Consider the following 25,084-nt stretch of genomic DNA (forward strand, 5'->3'; position numbering starts at 1 on the left):
CTTAAATTTTAATAGATCTTAGGCAAAGCTCAGTATCATCGTTGTTCTAATTCTGTTCCATATTTAAAGGCATCTTTCCACTCAGTAGAATGGACTTCTCTTCGTTATGTCTAAGTGGAAAGGAATGATTCAGAAAGATTGCCAACTTAACTTTTTTTTTTTAATCAATCAAAAGGTTTCTTAAGTTACTATTAAATGGATCTTTGCTGTCAATGTCAGAGTTAACGATATGTCATGTTATGCATCCTAGTAAGTTTTAGTCCTGTAGCCGTAAGAGCAGCTGTTTGCAGGAAAAATATGTTCATGGCCTTTTCAGATTTTTTGAATAAATCATGAAGCTGAATTTTCAGATGCTTTCAGCATTGAGCTGAGAATATTTCCTTTTAAATATTAATGCTGTAACTAAATTTGTCAAACGTTGTACATGAAAGAACTTCTTTTAGGCTAAGAATTATTTACCACAATAAAATAAATAATGCTTTGTCGTTATCCACCCGAGTCTAAAAATAAATGTCAGGTGCCCATCAGTAAGGTTGTTAATGTTAGAACTTTTATTTTAGGGAATAAGTTCACCGTTGGCTAACTGTGTAACGGGGCTGGAGAGGAAGGGGATGCTGAGTGTTTGCTTGCATGAGGGCTGGTATCTGCCAAGAACAATACTTTGCTCCTGCCTTGTGTTGACTTGGCACAGCAAGTCGTTCACTGCTGCTTCTCATGCTTCGTTATATACCTCTTCCTATACGCTCCTGAACGCTTCCTATCCCTGACATGTTTATTGCCAGCTGATGAGCCCGGTTTGAGAGTGGGGAGATTTAAGCCTGTGAATGCGTGTTATTCCTCCTCCCTCTCTTGGGAAAGCATTGTGTTGCCTGAGCTCCTTCCTTTGCCAGCCTTTCTTTGCCTTATCCTGTCCTTAGACTGGTGGCTTCCTGGCAGCCCTACGTGCTCGCCCGTGTCTGCCCCAGACGCTTCCAGCAGTAAAGGAAGTGGGTAACATCCTTTCAGTGACCCTCCCAGGATGCGGGTAGCACTGGGAAATTTTCAAGATGTCAGCTTTTGTTTTCTCACGGGTCTGATAGCAGAACTCTTCAAAGAAAGGTCCATCTTCTGGAGATTTCTTGGGCATTCACGCTATTTGCAGTACAGTTTAAAAAAATCTGACAAACTTAAATTTGTGTGAGATTTGTGTCTGCAATAGTTGTAATTGAATGTAATATATATTATCATAAATACATGAGAAACAGATACATATTATAATTAGTTATGTGGCTTCAATTTGGTAGCAATTTATTGATATTGTAACCTTTTACCCAGTGAGTAGAAAGCTACTGTAAAACAAAACCTGAGCTGTGATTTCTCTCTGTGGAAAAGCTGGGTCCACTGTGCCTATATAGTGACAGGAGAAAATCTTTTAAACTAGTGGGATTTCTGCGAATGACTTCACTGAAGGCGCAGTGCCAGCATTCTTGGTGCTTTCTATCAATATCAGCTTAAGAAATAAAAACAGAAGATTTTTGCTGATAAATATTCTTAACTTCCCCTTTTCAGTTTATTTTTTGGCCTTCAACCACAGTGATGATAACCTTAAAAAGGTGGATTTTTTTTGAGATGGGCTTGTCAGTTTTATCTACTAGGTTGAAGAGTTGCATCAAACATAGATGAACCTATTTCTGATTAGCACAAAAGTTGTCGTTAATTTTTTTTCCAGTTATTTCTCTTGCATGCTTGGAGATTCTTTGTTTTTTAGGTGGTGGTGTTAGTCACAGAAAGACATTTAGTCTTCAGAATGGATGTATTTCTTCCTCAAAATGTTTCCTAAGGTGTTGGAAAAGTATTTTAAAAATTCTGTTTAACTACTGATTTCCTAGTATTTTAATGTGGTTAATTCTATGTCTCTCTCTCTTTTCTTTTTTCCCCCTATTTCTTCCCTCTCTTCTGTGTTGTCAGGATCATTTGGGAGCTTTCACCCCAAACCAGTGTAGAAAAGAAAATACTAATGACCAGATCTTCCCACTTTGGGAGTGTGTTAAACAGCATAGCCAGGTGGTCAGAAGAGGCAGTTCTCCCACTGTATTTAGCATGGGTACAGACTCCCCTTGAATTCTGTGTGTCATTCTGGGCTCCACTATATGAAAAGAGTGTTAAGGTCCTTGAAAGTGTCCATGCAACAAAGCAGATGAAAGGGCTAGAGGGCATGTCCTGTGGGGCACTTGGGTCCTCTCATCTGGAGAGGAGGTGGCTGAGATGTGGCCTCCCTGTGCTCTGCAACTCTGGTCTTTGCTCCCTGGTTACTAATGATAGGATGTGGTCTATTACTGTGATTTTTTTCCCCCTCAAGAATCGGTCAGAGCTAATGGCTAACTGAGGAAAACGTACTCAGCGCTCCCTTATTTTCCATCTTTTTGTACTTGTTTCATTGTATTTACTTAATTAGCTCCTACCCCTCAAATTGGGAAGTAATTTTGGTCTTGAAGGCGACTAGCAATTGGAGCAACCATTTTTATATTGCTTCAGTATTAGTCTTATAGACACTACTTAAAAATGGGGAGGTCTCCTTAGGTTGTGAATGTCAACTAACTCTTCACTTCAATGAAAACGTCAGTCTCCTGACTTTCTTGTTGGTGATGTGACAAATAAAATCCTAGGCTGTCACTGTCACGCGATTCATTTGAAGCTTCAGCAAATTTCTCATGGCATCTTTTGAACTGTGAAGGAAAATTTTCATCACAACTGGTATTCAGATTTTGGGGAGACGGTGTCTTGTAGTTTAAGCTGCAACTAGCCTTTTTCATATATAAATCCAAAAAGATTACATGTTAGTAAACCTAGTATTACCCAAGAAACAAACACAGCATGTACTTCTGAAAGCACTAATTTCTGAGGTGTATCCTTGATAAACATTCTTTGGAAATTTTTAAGCCTCGTAATTGACCATGGACAAATCCTGTAGGGTTTTCATCCTGTGTTTTGGGTTTTCTTCTGCTGAGGCTTACAAAGATGCCCCTATCTTCAAAGGAGCTAATCAGGATTTTTTCGTAGTCTTACACAAACGCATGGCTATTGTTCCCATGAGGGTTCCTGTGCAGATGTGCTTGATTTTTGTAACCCATGGCAGAGTACAGAGGTGGACCTAGCTTGGAATGAAGTTTAATGTGTCAGCACTAGGACCCTGAACACTTCATCTCATATTTAATGCTATTAAGCATAAATAACTAAGCCATTTACAGTGTTTCTGTAGATCGTGCATTTCTAATGTGAAGGCATATCCAATTATTTTTCGGAATGTAGCAAAACTTGTGCAAAACTTTTTGCATGCATAAGCTGAGAAGATGTCCTTGTGAGATGAGTTGCTTTATTCTTTCTTACTAAAAATGTGTATTGCCTACATGGAAAGGTTTCATAGTCTTCTTTTGCTAACTTTCGCGTAATAACTGCATGTTGCTTGAAATACATTTTTTTTCTTATAAGATAAGGTGACCAAAGTTAATAAATGTAACTACTGCTCTGTGGATTACTGCATTCAATTCTGAGTTTGTGTTGCAGTTTTTTTTTTTTTTTTTTTTTGTAACTAGTAAGCAGCTATTACTGTTCCTATCAATGACATTGGTTGCCAAAAAGATCTAACTAGCTCTGTAAACAGTGATTGTCCCTCAGGAAATACTGGTAGCTTTTAGCTGCAATATTTAAGGTGTTTTCTAAACACAACACAAAATTGCATTTAGCTTATATGGGAATTATTTTTAAAATTGTGTCATTTTTTTTAAGAGGGTTTCTGTCTTAAAGCAATAAACTAAAAGTAGACAGTCAAATATTTTTTTTAAACCAAACAGTATGTTTGTTGGTTTTTTTTTTTTTTTTTTGCACAGTATGTGGAATTTTCTTGGGTTCCAAAGTATTTCTTCTATGTTGGCACTGTGTGACAAAGTTTAATTGTGCATTTAGCTTACCAACAAGCTTTTGAGAAGGCTTCTGCTGGGCAGGTAGGAGGGGCAGTTGTTAATAACAGGAAGGTTTGCAGAAGGGACTGATGAATTAGTCACACAGTCACTGGAATTGTCACAGTTGGAGACTTATGATTCTGACAGAACAGTGTCATAAGCCATGTGTCTACTGACTCATCATCACTAATTTTTCCACCAGTCTCATTTGATGAAAGCTATTTTGTACAAGTAGTTAGAGCAATTGTTTCACATATATCATAGGGAATTTGCATGTTAAACACAGCAAGACCACTAATGAAAATACTGCTAGCAGTATTCATGTTTTGTGAATTGTTTGTGTGACAGTAACAGCCTTCTCTCAACTGCTTAGGAAATGCTTGGCACTTTTTTCTTTTTAAAAACAAAGTGAAAGTAATTTGAATATTGTGTAGGTGCTGGTAGGATGCTTTTCATGTTAACAGGACCCCATTACAAAGCTTGTGTTGTGCTGTAGGGCAGAAGTGTTTAGGAATGCTACTAACTGACCTGATCCATCTTCAGCTGTATGCTGTCATTCATAAGGTGGATATGTATGATGGCATTAAAGTAACAGATGTCAGCCACATCTGGTCAGGCAGAAGTAGGGAAGATCATTCTATAGATATACAAACATAATTTGTCTTACCTTCTCTGTGTTTGGAAGGTGACCTATTTTTTTAAAAAACAATTTATGTGAGTCAGATCGATCAAACACGCTTTGGTTGCTGTGTTTGTCCCATTCAGGATATTTAAAGGAGACATGAATGCATTGTTTGTGTTCATATAACATCTGAGAAGCTTGATTTGTCAAGCCATGTTGTAAAACTTTCATTAGAATCTTGCATTTCCTTAAAGTTTATGATAGCTAAGCCTTGGCAGCTCTTGTGGCATTAAATCAGGTTCTGAGAAAGAGCAACTTCATCAGCCATGACAGACAAGTGTTTGTAGGATTTACTAAATGTTCGGTCTTAAAACAATATCATTAAAATGTACCTTTAGGTGTTGTCCTAATAACCTCAGGCTATATACGGACTATTTTTTCATTTTTTTTATAACAAAAAAAAAAAAAACAACAGGCAGTTTTAGGCTACAGAGAGAACACAATTTTTGAAGCACGTTGATGCAGTGCTTACTTCACCAGACTGCCAACGTAAGATAATATTGCATTCATAAGTGTCTGAAAATGTAATGTTGGGATGGGAACAGAATATGTTTTAAATTAACTTTGATTAAAATAAATAAGTGATCTATTTCAAGGAACAATTTATTGGAATAAACTGCCTACAATTCCCCCAAGACCTGCTAATTAAATAATTTATGTTGAATCCTGTTTATGTATGGCTGATTGAAACATGTTAAATGCCTTGTTTAACATTGTTTTGGCGTTGATAAATGGTTTGTTGTTTTAAAAAGAAATGTGACGAAAAAAGCAATACAAAAATTCGTTTGACAGATTAGGTAGCATTTTTCTGTATATTAAATAGGAAACTAGAGCAGTGAAGAACACATGTGAATGCTTTCATTTTTTTAATTGTTTATATGCGTTAATTTAGGCTACAGAAAGTGAAGCTGGTGATATGGATCTCAGTGGGTTGCCAGAGACAGCAGTGGATTCTGAGGATGATGATGATGAAGAAGACATTGAAAGAGCCTCCGATCCTTTAATGAGTAGAGATATTGTTAGAGACTGCTTAGAGAAAGACCCAATAGACAGGACAGATGATGATATTGGTAAGTATTACAAAGTAGCAAAATGACATCAAACTTGTTCTTCTTCACCAGAAAAATGTAATTTTTGAGCTTGGGGTTTTATTTTAGTTGTTGGCTTTTTTAGTTGGTAAGTTTAGTGTTTATTCTGTAAGCTGATCTCTAAAGGCCAATGAATGAGTACAGCCAAAGAACCGGAAAATGCACAAGATATGGGGGAAAGCTATCAGTGCTGACCTTTTAGGTTTCAACATTCAACTTCTAATTGAAATGAAGACTGATTTATGAAGTAAGCATTGTTGCTTACTGGAAATTGTTAGAAATTTGACAAAGTCATCACTGGATTCTTATCAAATTTTTTTGTTTTAAGTTGTGATTTTTTTTTTACAACATTTGTTATAAATAGTGGGGCTATAAGACCTTTACATAAATGGAAATCTACTAAAACTAATTTGCTGTGTTAATGTACGGACTTATACATTGAAAGCAAAGCTAGAATTCTAATCTAATCTGTTTCACTGTCTCAGGTGTTTTTTTGTGTGTGATTGTTTTGTTTGTTTTTTTTTTTTTTTTCCATTCATCAAAATACACCTAAATGATGATTTGTTGATTATGACATGATAAAGGGGCTGGAGCATAACTTCTATGAGTAAAAACTGAGAGTTGAGACAGTCCAGCCTAGAGAAAAGAAGGCTCAAGGGGAATCTCATCCATGTGTGCAAATACTTGAAGGGAGGGTGTAAAGACAATGGAGCCAGGCGCTTCTCAGTGGTACCAAGTGACAGGACAAAAGGCATTGTGCTCACTGGAACAGATGAGGTTGCCTCTGAATGTCAAGAAACACTTCTGAACTGTGCTTCAGGTGATGAAGCACTGGCAAACACTGCCCAGAGAGGCTGTTGAGTCTCCTCCTTGGAGATCTTCAAAAGCTGCCTGGATATGATCCTGGGCAACCTGCTTAGGGTGTCTGTGCTTGAGCAGGGTTGGACATGATGACCTCCTGCAGTCCCTTCCAGTCTCAACCATTCTGTGATTCTGTATAAATAAAATTTTAGGAAAAAGATGGAATTGTATTAACTATTTCTAGTAGGTTTTGATGAAAACAAACGCAGAAACATCTAACCTCTAGGGCATATAATTCCTCATTCCACGACTATTAAGAACAAATGTGCTCTGTATAGCTATGACTATATAAAACATCAAAATATGGGAGAAGCACATAGTTGAGTATAAGTGCAACTCTAATACATACAGAAGCCAGAAAAGCAGTAGTCACCTGTAAAACAGTAATCCTATTCTGCCTGGCGCATCCAAGGGGATCTTTGTAAATGTGCCAGATGACAACTCTTTTTTTGTTAACATGCTTAGACTGGACATGGAATGGATGGGTTTACCAAAGAAGATGCTCAGTTTTGAGAATTTTCCCTGCCTAATGTCTTACTATGTTTTATCCGAGTCGTAATGGAGTTATTGCTTTGGCTGGATGGAGAATTACAGTTTCATTGCCTGTGCTCAGAGCTCTCGATTAAATTACAATTTGTCTATTATGCTGACTTTTACTTTGCAGGGTTTCTATTGATGGTATGACCAGCCAGTCTGTGCCTACAAAATACCCAGTAATTACAACAGGCCACTGTAAGAGATTTATTAGTATACAGAAATGATTGTGCAGCGTTTTAGCTTAAGTAGCCTTAGGCATCTTTCTGAAGAACTATCTTTGCTGTGCTTTGTTGTTTTGACATGCACAACTCAGTGGGCTTTTTCTCCTTCAGAACAACTACTGGAATTCATGCATCAATTGCCTGCTTTTGCCAACATGACAATGTCAGTGAGGAGAGAGCTCTGTGCTGTAATGGTGTTTGCAGTTGTGGAGAGAGCAGGAACTATTGTACTGAACGATGGAGAAGAGGTCAGTAGAAAGTAGAAGTTACTTCTGACTCTCCTGTTATACCAGACATCCCAGAGTCCACAGTGTTATGGTCCTGTGTTTTTTTTTTTCTTTAAAAAAACTTAACTTTGAGCAGGTAAATTAAGTGTCAAAATTTAGTGTCATCTCGTTCTTCCTTTGAAAGCTTTTTTTTAAGCCCTTGCACAACATTTCTTATTCAGTAAAAACATAAGAAAATAATCTTCATAACATACATACTTACTGTCTGTTGGAAGGGAGGGGGAAGAAGGGGTTGTATCTGTATAGCATGATATTACGATGTTAAATGATTTTGTCTTCATGTATCCTGCAACATTTAATTTGTAGCTGGATTCCTGGTCAGTCATTTTGAATGGCTCTGTGGAAGTGACGTATCCTGATGGAAGAACAGAGATACTGTGCATGGGAAACAGTTTTGGTGTTTCCCCTACCATGGACAAAGAGTATATGAAAGGGGTGATGAGGACCAAAGTGGATGACTGCCAGGTAGAGTGTCCAACTGTAACACATGCAAAATTAGGTACATATAGAAATAATTCAACTGAATAGCCAGACAGTTTTATTTCAAACTGGGTGTATGTATAAAATCTGTAGTGCATAACCCTGTGCAGTACTTGGAAGATACGGTTCCTGCTGTTTGTACTTACGGGCTGGGAAATTGAATTCTCTTTGTCCGGATAGGGATTGTTTTGGATGAAGAGGTTTGTCTGTGTGCTTTCTGCGAAACTTAAGGCCTAGCAGCCTGCTGCATATATCCATTGATTCAAAGTTTCCTTTAGTAAGATCTCAAGATCTGTTAGCTATTATAGTCTCTCTTACTGCGGGTAAGAGCCGTTCTTTGTTAGCAGGCTCAGCTACTGAATCTTAGACTAATACATCTGTCCCATGATGAAGAGTAGAAGATGTTTTAGTTTCAGCCAGTCTTGACCTTTCAAGAAACACATTCTGACCTTTGCTTTAACACAAACAGTTGTAAGGGAGCACTTCTCATAGCATAAAACAGCTAGCCTAATCTGGATATGTGATGGCTGCTTACTTCTTCCCATCCAGAAGACAATAGCCAAGCTCTGGGTGAATTAAGTGTTTTTCTTGGTCCTGATGGCTAATTAGCTTCTTATCAGATGCTCTTTGAAATGGGTGAAAATGTGTTAATGGAGCCTAACTTCCAATAAGTGCATAAATTGTATCTTGTTAGAATAATGTTCTGCAACAAATCCAAACAGTAGGAGATCTGTTTCAGCTACTAATAGCTGCTGGAAATAGAAAAAATCTCTAAATAAATTATGAAGAATGCAGAAGAAAATTCTATCTCTGGGAATCTTGTGCCTTTGTCCTAAGTATGTGCATGATGATTTTGCAGCTAGTCAATCAAAAAAACCCACTATTTTCTGTTCAGTTAATGGCCCAAATTAATTTAAGGAGACAGTTTAATCTCAAGTATTTGCAAATCATAGTGTACGTGTATTTCTTTCCGAGTTGTAGTGGGTGGTCTTAATTATATTTGGATAGTGTAGGTACTAGACATATTCTGAAGCAGGGAGATCAAAGCAGCTAAGCAAAAATGGCTGGTAATGCCACGTCATTTTGTTCTGATGAATCTTGGCCTCCTCTGATTACAAGATTGTATTGGAAATACCGTGTATTCTTCTGCTTACTCCAGCTGAATGGCTGGAATAACAGATTTGGCCAACCGCAGGTTGAAAACCTTCTTTACCTTTTCTATTAATAGAGTGCTTGCATCATAAGTCTAAACAGTTTCCTGAAGACTTTACCTTTTAATACTGGTGTGTGATGATTCTTTCCAGTTTGTTTGTATAGCCCAGCAAGATTATTGCCGTATCCTCAATCAAGTGGAAAAGAACATGCAGAAGGTAGAAGAGGAAGGGGAGATTGTGATGGTTAAAGAGCACAGGGAGCTTGATCGCACTGGAACAAGAAAAGGTCACATTGTCATCAAGGTAAAAGCAAAAGGGAAAGATTCTTGCAAAGGTCTGTATTCTATAAACTTTTGAACTTGGCAAATAAGGCCCGGGATTAGATGAAATATATGATAACATCTATTTGAAAGTAAAAATTTCTAGTTTTTCTACTTTAAAAAGTTATGCACGTGAGTAACGAAGTGATTTTTGTAAAACTTAATTACAGAAGCTTTGCTTATCTCATCAGTCATACCAGTATTGTTCTTTCTATTGTAATTCTTCAATATGATTATAAGAAAACAAATTTTTGTTAATTGAAAATATATTTTATTTTTTAAGTGTTTTTTCTTTCTTTTATATATAGGGAACAGCTGAAAGGTTAACAATGCATTTGGTGGAAGAGCACTCTGTGGTAGACCCAACGTTTATAGAAGACTTCCTGTTGACGTATCGGACCTTTCTTTCCAGCCCAATGGAAGTGGGGAAGAAGTTGTTGGAGTGGTTCAATGACCCCAGCCTCAGGGATAAGGTTAAAATCCCCTAAAATTTATACACTTATTATATGCATTAAAAACATAAGCTACTAAGAATAAAATTATTTTTTTGAGCGACTACACTGAATAAGACACAATTTTAGTGACAGAATGCATGGATAAAACTATAGAAATATTCTTACTGTACTTTAAGTACAAACTTGTTCAGGCAAGGTAAATTAGCCATAATTTACCTTGCTATGTTATTACTACTTAACTGAGTTGCTTGTAAGTATAGGGAAAGCTATTTTCAATAATGAACATTTTTATTTAACTCATTTAACGTAGTTCTATTGTGCCTTGAAATCTGAGCATGTAACTGAGTCCTGTTGTCTACATATAATAGTAATTAACACAATTTGGCGAACATTTGGTGGTAATTTATCATTATATAAAGATACTGTAAAATAGAGCCACTGTTAAGAATCTAATCTATTGAGCAGTGTTAGGGGGAAAAAAAAAAAGAAACACAAGACAACAATCAAACAGCCCCTTCCCCAGTCAAAACTACCATGAGATAAGAATGAGGCCCTGTGTATTCAGTTTTGGCACACTGATAGCAGCACGCTGTCTATTGAGACTATACTGAGCTTCCCACTGTAATGCTTTACTTTGAATGTATGTATTTGTCAAATGTAAAACAGTAGTTTTAAAAAAAAAAAAAGTGTTTTTTTTTTTTTGTTTGTTTGTTTTCAAATTTGAAGCTAGGGGAATAATATTAAAATTTTGGTTTTCAACTTTTATTTCCATTTGGGTATTTTTCTACTAGAAATGCTAGTTTGTCTGCACGTTGGAGAAAGTATATTTGGTAGAGAGGCAAGGCTTTGCTTCAGGGAAGTGCTCATTGTTCCTGTGAAAATCTGACTGCTATGTACACTGGAAAGCTGCAGCTAATACTGTTTAGCACAGACCTGCTAGAGCTTCAGATCTATAATACCATCTTTAGACTTACTTTGCTTGTCCTCCCGTGGATAATCTCAACAGCCTTTAAAAGCATGAGCAACCACAGCTGCTGGTATCAGGTCTGGAAACTGAGCAGCTCTTGTTCTGCCATCTTAAGAGCCAACCCTTTCTGTCATTGATCAGCCCTGACAGAAGCGCTGCTTGGTTCACATGCAGGAAAGGCAAAAATCAGAAAAGCTTGGGAGGAGCAAAGATAAATAAGTGAGGAACACAGGACCTGGAAGATTTTGTCTGTCTGGTTTAGGGGCTGGCGGAGGAGAGGGAAAGAGGTGATAAAAACTTATGGAGCACCATCAGTAGCCAGTGATAGACTGGGACATTTGAGATCTGATCTTGCTTATGATTTTCCTTTCAACCAGGGTACTTGACATAACATCTTAAACCGTTTTTTAGAGCTGCTCTCCTGGTTGAAATAGAAGTAGTGGCATTCTTCTAGAAGTCACTGTTCAACTCTTTTCAGTGCAGTGTCTGCTGGGTGCAGCAAGAAGCCCCTACATTGAAAGCAGTATTGATACTGAAGTATTTTAAAATATAGGATGTGGTATGGCTTGCAACTTCCCGTTTTGCTTAAAAATTTGTAGTTGTCCCAGATTTCATCTGGCTCTTCCAGTGTGATTTTCAACACAGATGTTTAACAGAAAGGAAGTTCATCTTCAGTTTTAAAGATGAAAATGTCTCAAATATGCCAGAAATGCTACCTCTAGCCTAATTCCCTGTGGCTGAGAGCTGTAGTGCAGAAACTATGCTGTTTTCTCCTTTTAGAAATTTAATCTCTCTAGGACTTCTATTGTAGTTGATTAGATTGGTTGTGAATTTCAGCAATTCTTCTGAATTCATTTGTTTTTCAGCACAAAAGGGAATCCGCTTGGAAACTGCATGAACACAATAAACCATACAGCTCCCATGAGGGTAGCAGAGTTTGCTTTTGGATGCTTTGTCACAGATCTTTAGAATAAGAGGTTTAGGTTTTGTGCAGAGTCCAAGAACTGACAGTGGCTAGCTTTGTGATTAAAATTTGTATGAGATTCTGTTCTAAGCTCCAGTTCTTGAAACGTTCAGTTTTTCTCCCTATTGACTTGCTTCCTCAGCAGAAGAAATATACCTGTATTTCTGAGAACATTGAGTGGAACAACCATTTTTGATTAAGGAGCTTTTTGAAAATTGCATGAATCAATCTTAGCCATAAAGGTCAAAAATATTCTATTTTGTCAGGACAAGTGCTGCTGATGTTCCAGGTCAAATCGCATCTAAAGACCAAATTTTAGTGGGAGTATATATTTAAAAAAAAAAAAAAAAAAAGGAAAAAAAAGGCTCTTGTTATGTGGCTTTACTGTTCAGGAATATTAATTGATAATATCATTTTTTCCCCTCCCTAACAAACTGTAAAATACCAGCTAACATTCTTCTGAATTGATAATCATAGTTCAATGGGGGACCTCGGGGATGAAGAGAAGGGAGGAGGTGTAAACCAAAAGATTGAATGTAAGAAATAGAATTACATGTATTTGCTGTTAAGACCTCTTTTCTGCTTCTCAAAATAGCTCCTTTTTCCTGCCTCTGTAAACATACAATAACTCTTTTACACAGGCAAATGCCTGATGAAGTTAATGGTGGCTTATCTCAACTTTTGTGAGTTTCAAGAGCCAAAAAAAAAAAAAAAAAAAAAAAAAAGCAGCTTTGTAATCATGTGCTTGAAGAATTAAGCAGATTTGGAAATGTATGTGGACAGGAAATTGTTGTTACAAATCAGAAATGGATCTAATTCAGTGCCTCATACCTGTGTGTGCTCTATTCCCTGCTCAAACAACTTTGGTACAGCCAGTGTTAATTTTCTAACTTTTAGTAATCTGTATGAAATACAACCCTTAAACAATTTTAATACTTCATTCTTTCCTTGTGAACAGTGAAGTTTGGGTATGTAGTATTTAGAATCCTGATGGAAGCTTAGAGAAGCTTTAAGAAGCAGTATTTTTAAAGGACTTAGCAATAGTGCTGATCTGGGCTTTCTTGGGAAATAAATTATTGATTAATTTTCAGGTTACACGGGTAGTATTGTTGTGGGTGAACAATCACTTCAATGATTTTGAAGGAGATCCTGCTATGACTCGATTTCTGGAAGAATTTGAGAACAATTTGGAGAGGGAGGTAAGAATGTTTTTTTCTGACAATTTTAGATAGCATGGAGCAGTCAGTCTATTATTACACATAACTCATTATGCTTCTCTTTTTTTTTTTTTTATAGAAAATGGGTGGACATTTGAGGCTGTTAAATATCGCTTGTGCTGCTAAAGCGAAACGAAGATTGATAACCTTAACAAAGCCATCTCGAGAAGCCCCTTTGCCTTTTATCTTGCTGGGAGGGTCAGAAAAGGGATTTGGCATCTTTGTTGACAGTGTTGATTTTGGTAGCAAAGCTACAGAAGCAGGCTTGAAACGTGGAGACCAGGTATGTCATTTTAAAATGTTTTATTTTTCCCCTCTTTTTCCCCCATTCTCTTCACTAAATAAAAATAACTACCTCTTTATTTTTAGATACTGGAAGTAAATGGTCAAAACTTTGAAAACATTCAGCTGTCAAAAGCCATGGAAATCCTTAGAAATAACACTCATCTGTCTATCACTGTGAAAACCAATTTATTTGGTAAGTTTATGTGCACTTTGCTCTAACTTGTGTTCTAATTTAGATAGGATTTTTAATTTTATACATAAAACATTTGGAAATGACTTAAAATGATTGTTTGAAATACTTCTGAGGTGGGAAGAATAGGAGAAGGAGGTTTGCAGCTTCTAAAGGGTCAGAGTTGAAAATTGTAAAGAAAAAATTTCAAATAACATCTTATGTGAAGTCACTTGACTCTCACAAGTGCATATTTTTGGATTAAGAGGAACTGCAGTGACCATTTAGCTTGAAGTTATAAAACATGTCCATATGTGTAACAGTCCTTCCTCAAGAAAGAAGTCTTTTTTGGAAGTTCAGTTGTTTGGTGATTTTCATCTGTCAACAGCATATGCTCATACTTTCTCAGTCTGTTCCTTGTGAGTGCAACAAGGTTCATAAAAACTTTCTTACTGGCTAGGTGATGATAATCTCTGAATAACCCTCTGAATCTTTTGTTTGTCTCTTACAAGTACTCACGAAGTCATGAAAGAGTCTTCTTTAAGCAGCTCAGGACCTCAGTTACCATCATAAGAAATAAACAATTTGTGGGTTTTATTTAATTTTTACCACCGGACACTTGGATTATTAACATAATTCCGTGATATGTTCCCGAAATACCTCTTTCATGATGAGGTTCTTCATTGCAAATAAGTAGGACAGCGTATTTCCACAGGATTTCACTGAATTAATTGATGGTTAAATATGCTTAGGTTATCTCCAAAAGTCACTTGTCAAATCTGTTTCCTGGGGATTTTTTTTCCTTTGCAGTAAAGATTCTAATGTTTCATCTGTATCTGCTTGTTTAGCAGCTATACATAGAGAAACAAGCACATGTGTTCTTTGTAACTTGCTTGTTTTTTTTTTAGTATCATGTATTGCTTTAGTCTTAAGACTAACATGATTTCTTCATAAATTGTGCTTTCTCAGCTTTTAATCTTGTCGCTCTGCTCCAAATACCAAAATCACAGTAGAGTAACAGAACAGAACAGTTACTTCCTGTGCATTGCATGAAATACTCCTTATCAACAAATCCCCAAACCAGTTTCCTATTTCTTAACAGCGTCTTCCCACCTGTACTTCTCTCTAGCCCCCAAACTCCTTTTCTGTACAGTATAGTTATTGTTTTTCCTTTGCTTTTCTTTAACTCTCCGTTATTTGAGGCTTTTAAGGACTCCTAGTGATTTGTTGTGTACTTCTGGAGGAATGGATGAATGTTAAGGACAAAAAGAATACACATGAGTAAAAGCCTTGCCCTGAATACTCATTCTAAGCTGCTTGCCATTGTTCTCACTTTTTCTACAATTCTGTATTTTTAATCATCAATTTAATAGAAAATACTGAAGAAACAATGATTTTTTTTGTTTTGTTTTCAAAGCAAATTGCTTTTGTACATTTAGCATAGACTTATTCGGTAAGTGCCAGCTGGCTGACATACATTTTATTTCTTACCTTATCTTCTCAAAGCCCCTAGTATCCCCAACCCTATCCCTGAGTTGAGATTATTCTTTTTTTTTCTTACTCCTCCCCCGTCTTAATATGCATCCCTGTTTTATGGTGGTTTTCCACTTATAATAAGGAGGGAGCTGTTGACAATACAGAGGGCTTTTCTTCTTCCTAAAATGAAAATCATTCTCTCATTTCTTCAAAAACACATTGTGCTGTTTCTGTACAAACAAGTTATTCTTTACAAAAATATGTAAATAATTAAGTTCTTCCTTACCTCAACATCCTACACACAAGATGGTATATGTATCACTACTTCTTGGTATGTTCTCTACTAGACCCATAGCAGTGGCCTTGTTTCATTTAGAAACATTCAAAAAAAACCACTTTCTTATCGCTTCCTGAAATTCAGGAGGCATTTGTGCATAGTTTTTGTGTGGCCTCCAGTATTAGTCTTGTAGTCTATCCTAGCACAGGTTCATTATCTTTGAGAAGTACATTCATCATTACAAACCAGATAGTTTTCAATTTCATTACAAATCAGATAATTTTCCACATTTATCTATGAATACCTTTTCTCTTGCTCCAGATGTCTGACTTGATCAGCAAATCGGTTTTGTTTGTATATAAATACATTGTCACTTTTGTGAAGTGCAAAGTTGTAGTAGAAGAACTGGTTAACAAATTCATCAGTTGTGTCTGCCTCTTAGATGACTCTGTTAGAGACCTGTGGGAGACAACTGGGAGCAGTAATAAGTTCAGCCTTTTGAGGTTAGAATTATGCCATACCCAGTCTGTTGGCCTTCTAAGACTTCAAGTTTTCTTGTACATAAGGACACAACAGCCATATCAAACATCCAAGATGTCTCTTAAGTATTCTCATAGTTTCTCATTTTTTGTTTATTTGTTTTATGACTTTGTTAGTTTCCATTCTGATTTCTGACTTAGGATCCTGTTGCTGTTACCTGTCTGTGAGCTTTCATTGCTGGCCATCAGTTTAAAACTTTCCTTTATGGTGGTTAATTTTCTTATCTCATTTTTGTCTAGTGTACTCTTTAATGCATGGTACTAGTCTGCAGAAGTCTATGTCCTTAGACTGAAAAGTCAAATTCTTTCCGCTGACACCATCCAAACAACCATGTGGTCATCTAGTGTATCTCTTTTTCAAGCTGGGCCAATTTCCTGATTATTACAGAAAATTAGTGTCTTTTTTAAAAAAAAATAATAATAAATCTCTAAATTCCAGTAATATGTGAATTAACAGAATGTGCTAAACATTTTTTTCTAACTATTAATATTACACTGGTCAGGTGCACAGTCTTTTTTACATTTTTGTTCTTCTTTCCACTCTTTTGTCTTGTGCAGTTTTTAAAGAACTTTTAACACGGTTGTCTGAGGAAAAAAGAAATGGTGCTCCCCACCTGCCTAAAATAGGTGATATTAAAAAGGCAAGCCGTTATTCCATCCCAGACCTTGCTGTTGATGTGGAGCAGGTAATAGGACTAGAAAAAGTAAATAAGAAAAGTAAAGCCAACACAGTTGGGGGAAGAAATAAATTAAAGAAGATACTTGACAAGACTCGAATCAGCATTCTGCCTCAGAAACCATACAAGTGAGTGTTCTTTTCTTAAATACTTGCATTGTGTTATGTTTTTAAAAACTTGTAATGATACTTCAAATTTGTCATGATCCTTTAATTATTTTCGTTAGAGAACAAAAATTTATTTTGTTAAAGAATTGTTAATTCTTTAATTATTACAAAACACTTTTGTATCTTCTAAAATGCTAGAAGAAAATGCTAGTCTAAATATTTGAATGACCATAGACTGCTAACAATACAATTTGTGACATCAACAGGAATATATTCTTATACAGCAATGGCATAAATACTTTTTGATGGCTTGTTTTTTTTTTTTTTTTTTTTTTAAGATAACTGTTAACTGGAAGCATCCTGGGCAGTTAATTTCATACTAACTCCATATTTTGCTTGAAAATTGCTGGTAGAAGTAGTAAATTCAATTTATACACAGTCCAATGGTCTATAAGAATGTATGCATGATGCTGTAAAGGAGACTGAAGTTAAAATTCGAACTTTGGTTCTCTGAATAGAATAAAGCTAAATCTGGTTTCTGATACCTTTTATTCTATGAACACCTTTTAGAAATGGAGTTCTGCTGAGGAACTCAGAAACAATGAGCTTTATATGGTTTTATGGGAATCTGGTTCTTGTCCAAGACAGATGGCATCAATGAGAGGAACATGAAAATGGCAATGAATTGTAGAGTGTGTAATAATTGCTGATGTGTAATAAATATTTTCTATTTTATTTTCACTTTCTGCATACCATTGAGGAATATCTATATTATGTAAACTCATGTAAAAAAACACCTAAAATGAAAATCTAGGATTTTTTCCTGCTATCATTAAAACAAAATAAGTTTATTAGGTTTTCCCACTCAAAAAATGAATACTCTTCTAAAACTTATTAGCAACAGAATAAATAGGATGTTACTGACATCAAGGTTAGAGGAGTGTAAGTAATTATATACAAGTAATGAATCTTTCTCAAATTGACACAGATGGATTTCAGTAGAGGAGAATCTGTAAATCCTTACTTTATGCTGTTTGTCTTTACAACTTTCTTTTTATTTCACGGATCTTGTATGTTTGCTCCTGTGATGAGCCGTGCATCATCTTGGATGTGATTTTTGCATTGTTCACCATTATTCATAGCTTTTGCATAAAATTCTCATGTTGGTTTCACTTTTTTCTTTGATGCCTTTCATTTTTGTGCACTTTTTCTGCTCAGGGACCTCTTTGGGTAAGACTTGAGAAAACAGTACACTTGACCTATTTTATTTTCCTTTTGCCAGCTTTACTTCGTGCATTTTATATATAGCAGTTTGTCTGCAAAGCTTGTTGACGTTCAGTTGTTTGTCTGCACAGTTTCTGCATAGAGATATATAGCTGTAGATTTACCTATTTGTGCTTTTCTTCCTGTTCTGTAGACACATCTGTCTTGTTTTTCCTAATACATGCAATACAATTCATTATTAAAGGACTTTACCTATTCTCACATCTTCAAAAGAATAAAATAAAAAAAAAAAATCAAGTGGGATAGAAAAGCTGATTTACTTATTAAAGTACGTATTTAAAGACTTCATGAGTCAGCTGGCCAGCTTATGAGGTGAAACTGTCCACCTTTTCTTGAAGGTGAATGCTGCAGGTGTCTCAGTGTCTCTAGAACATATGCTAACTCTTAGAGTTTGTCAGCTTCATGAGATGTTAAAGTAGTGACAAAGACAAATTCTGAGCAGGAGATAATGCCTTCCTTCAGTCTTGCTTTTTAGTCTGATAACATCAAGTAACTTTCCAAGTTGAGCAAATAGCATAATTTCCTCTGGAGCAACTGTGAAATCTCCTTCTCTCTGCCAGCTCTGAGGCATCTCTTGAAGTGTGCCTCTGGCTGCAGCCACTGCGTAAGCTCCTTGGCTTCTGTACTTGTCGCCCCTTCAGATTCAGAAGGTTTTTGCTTCAAATAAGGATTAAACATGGCTCCCACCTCCAGCCGTAGCAGAGCTCTTTCTGGCCCAGAGTGGAGCATCCCAGATGATCCTCTCTCCTCTGTATTTGCAGCCCTTCAGTGGGATGCAGAGCATGCTTTATATTAAAGCAATCGGACACTTGCTATTCCGCTATCCCTTCTATCACATTGTTATTCAGCAGGAAAGTAATTTCTTCTTGCTATCTCCCTGTATGGCAAGTGTATACAGAAAGTAACAGAAATTTCCTTTGACCCACAAAATAAATTACTGCCCTTATCACTAGGCAAAGTATCTTCATGGGGTGTGGAGTCTTCTAGTGCTGAATTTTTGGGGTTAATTTCTGGTTTGCATAACCTGAAACCAGAGTCAGAGTGAGTTCTAAATTTTAAAAATAGAGTAAACTGAGTAACTACTTTCCAGTTAAGTATATGGACACTTGGGGGGGAAGCTAAGAACTTTAGAAACATTACTTTTTTAAAATTTCTACAAATTCAAACATCATGTTTCAAAAGTTCAACACCTACTTCCTCGATGTCCTATAGCAGTCACTCTGCTTCACATGCTGATTATGAGCTTCCAAGCAATAAGCAGATTAATTCCTGCTATAGTAGGATGATAGCTCTGTCTCTGATCTATCTAGCACTACTGACCTTTGAGATGCAGCCTTTCACAATTTAATAGACAAAATCATTCACCTTTATCACAGAATGCTTTATTTGCACCTGTTAGACACTTTGGAGGGAATGCCAGTAGCACCCAACTGTGGATATGTACTGTGGCCTTCCAAGTCAGCTGGCGTCATTTCAATTACATTTAGTGAAGAGGAACTCTGAGAAGGTGATACAGGGTAGGAAGGCTGAAATGGGTGAGCTCAACAATCCTCCGTTATGTGGCTGTTGAGATATCTTAGGCTGCTCTATGGTTACAGCAACTCCCGAAATACAGTTGCAAATCCTCTCTGTGATGGGGTGGAAGATCTGTGAGATTCAGTTGTCAGCGGCTTTGAGAGGACGGCAGTACTAGTCAAAGTTGGGGTGATGCAGGAATGGTGATGTATCTTTTGAATAAAGATCTTGGCCCATGAGATAAAAATAATGAAAAGATGACAAGTGTAGCAGATCCTCAGAGCTTAGTGGTGACCATGAGCATCTGCTGTCACTGTGAACAGGCAGGTCTGATCAAGGTGAGTGGACATTTGGGTGCTGTTGACAAATCTAGACAGAAAGCACTGCTGTCTGCAGAATATTAACTTCTAAACAGCAATTCCTCAAAGCGTGGAAAATGTGTTATAGAAACCCCCACGTGCCACTGCTGTAGTCCAAGCTCTGAATGTTTGTAAGTGCTGATTTTATTTCTTTCTGGATGCAGTGACATTGGAATTGGCCAGTCTCAGGATGACAGCATTGTAGGACTGAGGCAAACAAAGCACATTCCTCCTGCTTTACCTGTCAGTGGAACCCTGTCATCCAGTAACCCTGATCTACTGCAGTCCCATCACCGCATCTTGGACTTCAATACAACTCCAGGTGAGGATCTGTTCTACACCATAAATTTACTTTTTTTAAAATCAATTTATTTTTCTTGTGTTTCTAGATATTGAAGTATCTATAAAGTTGTTATTAACTGTACGCTGTCACCCACAGAGTAGCCGTGTATGAATTAGGATTTGTTACCTTGCTCCAATATGCTTTACCCAGATGTGTATAGATGAATGCACTTGAAGTATGCTGTATACAGAGTGCTTCTTACTGTCTTACTCTTGGCCAGTGACTTTTTTTTTGCTTTGTATTTTATAGTCTGCCCTGGTAGAACAGTTTTTACAAAGACTGCAGTATTTTCAAACAGCATAGGAGATCATAAGCTTAAATTAAATTGAAAGGACATTGGACACATTGTGTTTTCAGTCTTTTTCTGAACAGGCTTCTTAACTTCTTATATAATCTTGTACTACATCTGTAAAGGACAGCGTTTTCAAGTTGCCTTTTAGTTGGCATTCCCCTGCTCTAGAAGAGTCTAGAGCTATATGCTGAATGCTTTATATGTAAAATGATTTAAAATCCATTGTGAAATACTAAAAAACAAACAACAAAACAAACAAAAAATCAACCACCGTATTTAGCAGAGAGGAACAAAGTATTGGTGGGGGGAGGAGTGAGAGTGCAAAAAGGGGAGAATGAGAACCTTGAGAGCCTTATCATATCAGAAGCGTTTAGCTGGATATCCTGGATGGGGAGGGATTTGGACTCTTAATCTGCCTGCAGGAAGGTTCTTAACTTGAAACCTTCTCTGTGTCAGGTATCCAAATTTTTGTTGTTAAAAGGTAGCTGCTGGAGAAGGATATAGTAACAATACTGTGCAGACACTTTGAAGTTTTAGTTTAATACTTAAGAGTATTTCTCAAAAACAGAACCAACAATTCAGTGCCTTCTGAAGTCTGAGGGATTTCAAACCTTACCTAAAAGGACAGTGCTTAAATATCAGTTTACGTACTATCCCAGTCAGTACAGTTTTCACTCTTGAAACTGCAGTACTGAGCATCACTTCCCCTCATTTGAGGGGAGCACTAGAGAAGAAGACTACAAGACAGTGGTGTGTGGGTTTTGTTTCATTTTTGTTTGAGTGTCTAAGGTCGCTTCTGTGAGTGGGAAGATTGTTACATATTTTTAATCTCACAACTAGTTTCCAACACTGAAGATATTTCAGTAAGTGCGTGACTATTTAGTCAGCACTTTATCTATAAATGGGTAGAAAGTCAATTCTCCAGCTTGCCACTTACCTAGACTGGACCTTCTTATAATGTACTGAATACAGCAAATGTCTCACTACCAGAGCTGTGGGGAGTGTTTTCTCAGAATTCAAGCAAATCCCATTTATCAAGAAGAAAAACCATTGCAGTTCTGAATATCCTTCAGTTGCAGATGGTGTTCAGAGAATTTTAATAAATAAACGATGTTCTACTGTTTGGCTTTTGCTTTGGGAAAGCAATGATAGAAAATGATGTAATGCCCCTGCTTCAATATTATAGCAGCTTTTGTATTGTCTTTATAGAAAATGTAAGTAATTGCTGATTTTTTTTTTTCTTAAAACACACACACATCCATGGACTGAATATTTTTAAAGGACTTTGTAAGTGTAATTTTTTTTTCCTGGCTGGGAAGCCAGGGGGGAAGAGGACTATGCAATCAAAAACATAATGGCTTTAGGGATGGTTGCAAGAGCTGAATTATATCACTGCTTAAAGATAGAAAAAAATTAAAGCCTACAATTTTAATTTCTTTTATTATGTTAGCATAAATTAAAGCTGCAGATGGAGGCAGCTTGTGCTAAATTGAATGCACTGGAGAAGAAAGAGAATAGTAGTAGAGTGGCCATCCTTTGAGGCTTTGGGGGATATCCCTCAGGACAGAGAATAAAACAACTTGTTGTTTTAGAAGGATAGTCTTTGAGGAGGAAATAAGGACACTTTTTTAGCTTGAAATCTGCAAGGAGTGATTTTAGTTTCTCTTCTGATTTGCACAGGCTTTTGCAAATATGCTTGTAGAGGTTTATTTTTTAATGTTCAAATAGTCAATAACACGTTGATTTCTCTTCTCTGTTTGATTGGAAGTCAAAATATAGTAATGATGAGCTGTCAGTCATTGTTACTTTTTTCACCCCATACAAGCTATGTAAGTGACTAGATTCCTATCATAAAACATTGCTTTCTTTATTCCAGTTTCCTTTTTTGAAAAGGAGTGAAGGGGATGATTACAATTCTCTTCAAGTGCTGGTTTATTTAAAAAAAAAAAATTGTACTGAAAAACTTGCTGACATTGCTATGTCTGTAGTAATTTCTGTTGCTTGTAAACTTCTCTGTATTCTGTGTAGTGCTTTTGCTACCAGCTCTGATAGGTTTGCACCCTGAGAAATCTGATGGTAAAATACAGTAGAAGGATGATGGTACTCTGTTTTCCTCTACATTTCTTCATATTAACCTGCTCTGCTGGATCACTGGAGTTTTCTCTTTGCACAAAATACTTGCTGCTTGTGATTACTAAGTGAGTTCCCACCTTAGTATTGTGTACAGAAGTTTCCCATCTTTACATCATTCCTCTGAGTGGCAAGTATTTCCGTAACAGCAAGACTCAACAGGATCTAGAGAGCATGCTCTTTTTATTAGCTTCTTCGAATGGCTGCATCTTTGGCATCTGCCATTCCCACAAAGTCAAAAAATGTAGAAATGATTTCAGGCTCTACTCTGTATTCTTCTTCAGGTAATCAAAATTGGTTTAAAAAAAAAAAAAAAAGGATTTATGGATTTGACTCAAGTACTTGGAAATGGTTAAACACAGTTTTAATGTGCTTGAATGTTAGTGCTTCTCAAGTTGCAAACATACTCATGTGAGCTGAAAAATTATAGGCATAATGCAATTTGTAAACTGAAATGTTTAAGCCTAAGTGGCCCTTGTGGCATGTAAGCCAAGTCATGTGAGAGAGATTTATCTTACTGCCTTCCAAATGATGATGTTGAAGACATGGAGCAGTAGAGGGATGACATTTTTGCTTCTTTTGTCACAAGATTTCTGTTCCTGAATAGATCTTTCTGTAGTAACTTAAATATGTTACTGCACATGTTATGTGCATTCAGGTCTCTTTATCATAAGCTGTCAAATAAGATTGTGGTTGTATCAACGTGAATGTTTTCATCTAGCAGCTGTTATTTTTTCAGTATCTTTAAAAATAATTATCACTTCTGTCTGTAGATTCAGGAGGCTTTCTATTGTTTTTTATTTTTTTGTTCATATGACCTTTATGATCTTTAAAAATAAATTTTAATCAGAGAAAGAACAGATGACCAGATATTATGCCAAAACCAAGAAAAGGTTATTCATAATAAAGGGAAGAAATTAAAATAAATAGAAATACTTTATCTTGTCAGTTAAAAGTTTTAAAAATAAACTGAAGTTCAGTGGAGGACAGCAGCACAATTTTAGCTCTTTGTTTTCTCTTTATAATACCATGACAATGAAAAAACTTGAGTTGATAATGTATCTAGATTTCAAACCATTAACAAGATTATGGAGATAGCAAATACAACATTTGCTGTTAGACTGATAATTTTCTAGGTTTCCTAAAAACAGCTGCCTTGTAGGTGTTCACTGTAGGGTTTGTCATCAAACATTTGAAACAGTATTTGGAACTCAAATATTTAGGAAATTTTTCTATCTCCAAAAACTTGCTCTCTGTGCCAATATTTTAGTAATTAAGAACTAAAAGAATCCATTACATTTAATATTATGAGTTAAACATATCAAAGATTGTCTATTTCGCTAGTTAGGTACTTGGATGCATTAATGCTACTGCAGCTTATTTACGTATACAGCTGGCCATTACACCCGCGTCTTCCAGCTATTTGTATGGGTATGTCTTCCCTTTGTGTATGGCACTGTAGTTGAGTGTCAGACTTGTAGCTGAGTGTCTTAAAAGCATCCTTAGGAAGACTGACACTCCTGTCACTTAATTTGATCATATGTCAGTGCACAGGGTAGTGTGATTGTCCTTGATTTTTCTCAGGCTTGAATGAAACTTAACAGCACTGAATACCTGTGAAAATTGGGCTGCATATTAGCTTATCTGTCCATACTTGGCAAATGTTTATATATTCTCATAGTCCACTGATAGCCTAATTTCTTCTTCTTATCCTGGTAGCTTATAGAACCAGTCCTTCATTTCAAAACAACAAAAAACAACAACAACAACAAAACAACACACAGACAAAAACAACAAAGTATTCCATTAGAATGGGAGAGGTGAAACAGTGATACTGAAATAGAGTAATAATTTATAATTTGATTTAACGTGACCAATATTTTTGCTTGTTCTTATACTGTTAATTTTTTTTTTCTGCATTACTGAGTTGCATACCTTGTATGTAATTGTTTTTCAGACTTACCAGATCAAGTTCTGAGGGTTTTCAAGGCAGATCAGCAAAGTCGCTACATCATGATCAGTAAGGACACAACAGCAAAAGAAGTGGTCATACAGGCCATCAGGGAATTTGCTCTCACTGCAACCCCTGATGCATATTCACTATGTGAAGTCTCTGTCACGCCTGAGGGTGTAATCAAACAACGGAGGCTTCCTGATCAGTTATCCAAGCTTGCTGACAGGATACAGCTAAGTGGCAGGTGAGATTAGACACTGTGAGCTAAAGTTGACTGTGTCAGTTTATTAAATTATATTAATGCTCCTATAAATATTTCTAATAAATAATAATGCTCTTATTATTACATTACTGAAATTCTGTTTCTTTACAAGAAATCACCTCCTATGCTTCTAATTAATATCTATGTGTCTTGAAATTCAATTTTTTCTATGATGCCAACTGGTCATTAATTTTCACTAGTATTTGAGTATATTGGATAAAGTCTGGTTTGGAATTTTGTTTTT

General features: G+C 36.4%; 1 protein-coding gene across 13 annotated transcripts in view; it reads left to right on the forward strand.

The window, feature by feature from the left end:
- The window catches only part of RAPGEF2 (Rap guanine nucleotide exchange factor 2), a 181,172-nt gene that overhangs the window by 138,094 nt on the left and 17,994 nt on the right, over positions 1-25,084 (forward strand). For all 13 annotated transcript variants that reach the window (XM_068681101.1, XM_068681094.1, XM_068681087.1 and 10 more), the window contains 11 exons: positions 5,513-5,690; positions 7,439-7,575; positions 7,921-8,079; positions 9,399-9,551; positions 9,877-10,041; positions 13,046-13,153; positions 13,251-13,454; positions 13,541-13,649; positions 16,476-16,722; positions 20,024-20,181; positions 24,582-24,822. In XM_068681101.1, coding sequence (XP_068537202.1) covers positions 5,513-5,690; positions 7,439-7,575; positions 7,921-8,079; positions 9,399-9,551; positions 9,877-10,041; positions 13,046-13,153; positions 13,251-13,454; positions 13,541-13,649; positions 16,476-16,722; positions 20,024-20,181; positions 24,582-24,822 — 1,859 coding nt within the window. The remainder of the gene's footprint in view (positions 1-5,512; positions 5,691-7,438; positions 7,576-7,920; positions 8,080-9,398; positions 9,552-9,876; positions 10,042-13,045; positions 13,154-13,250; positions 13,455-13,540; positions 13,650-16,475; positions 16,723-20,023; positions 20,182-24,581; positions 24,823-25,084) is intronic.

Source organism: Anas acuta, chromosome 4, assembly GCF_963932015.1.
Source record: "Anas acuta chromosome 4, bAnaAcu1.1, whole genome shotgun sequence".
Lineage (NCBI taxonomy): Eukaryota > Metazoa > Chordata > Aves > Anseriformes > Anatidae > Anas > Anas acuta.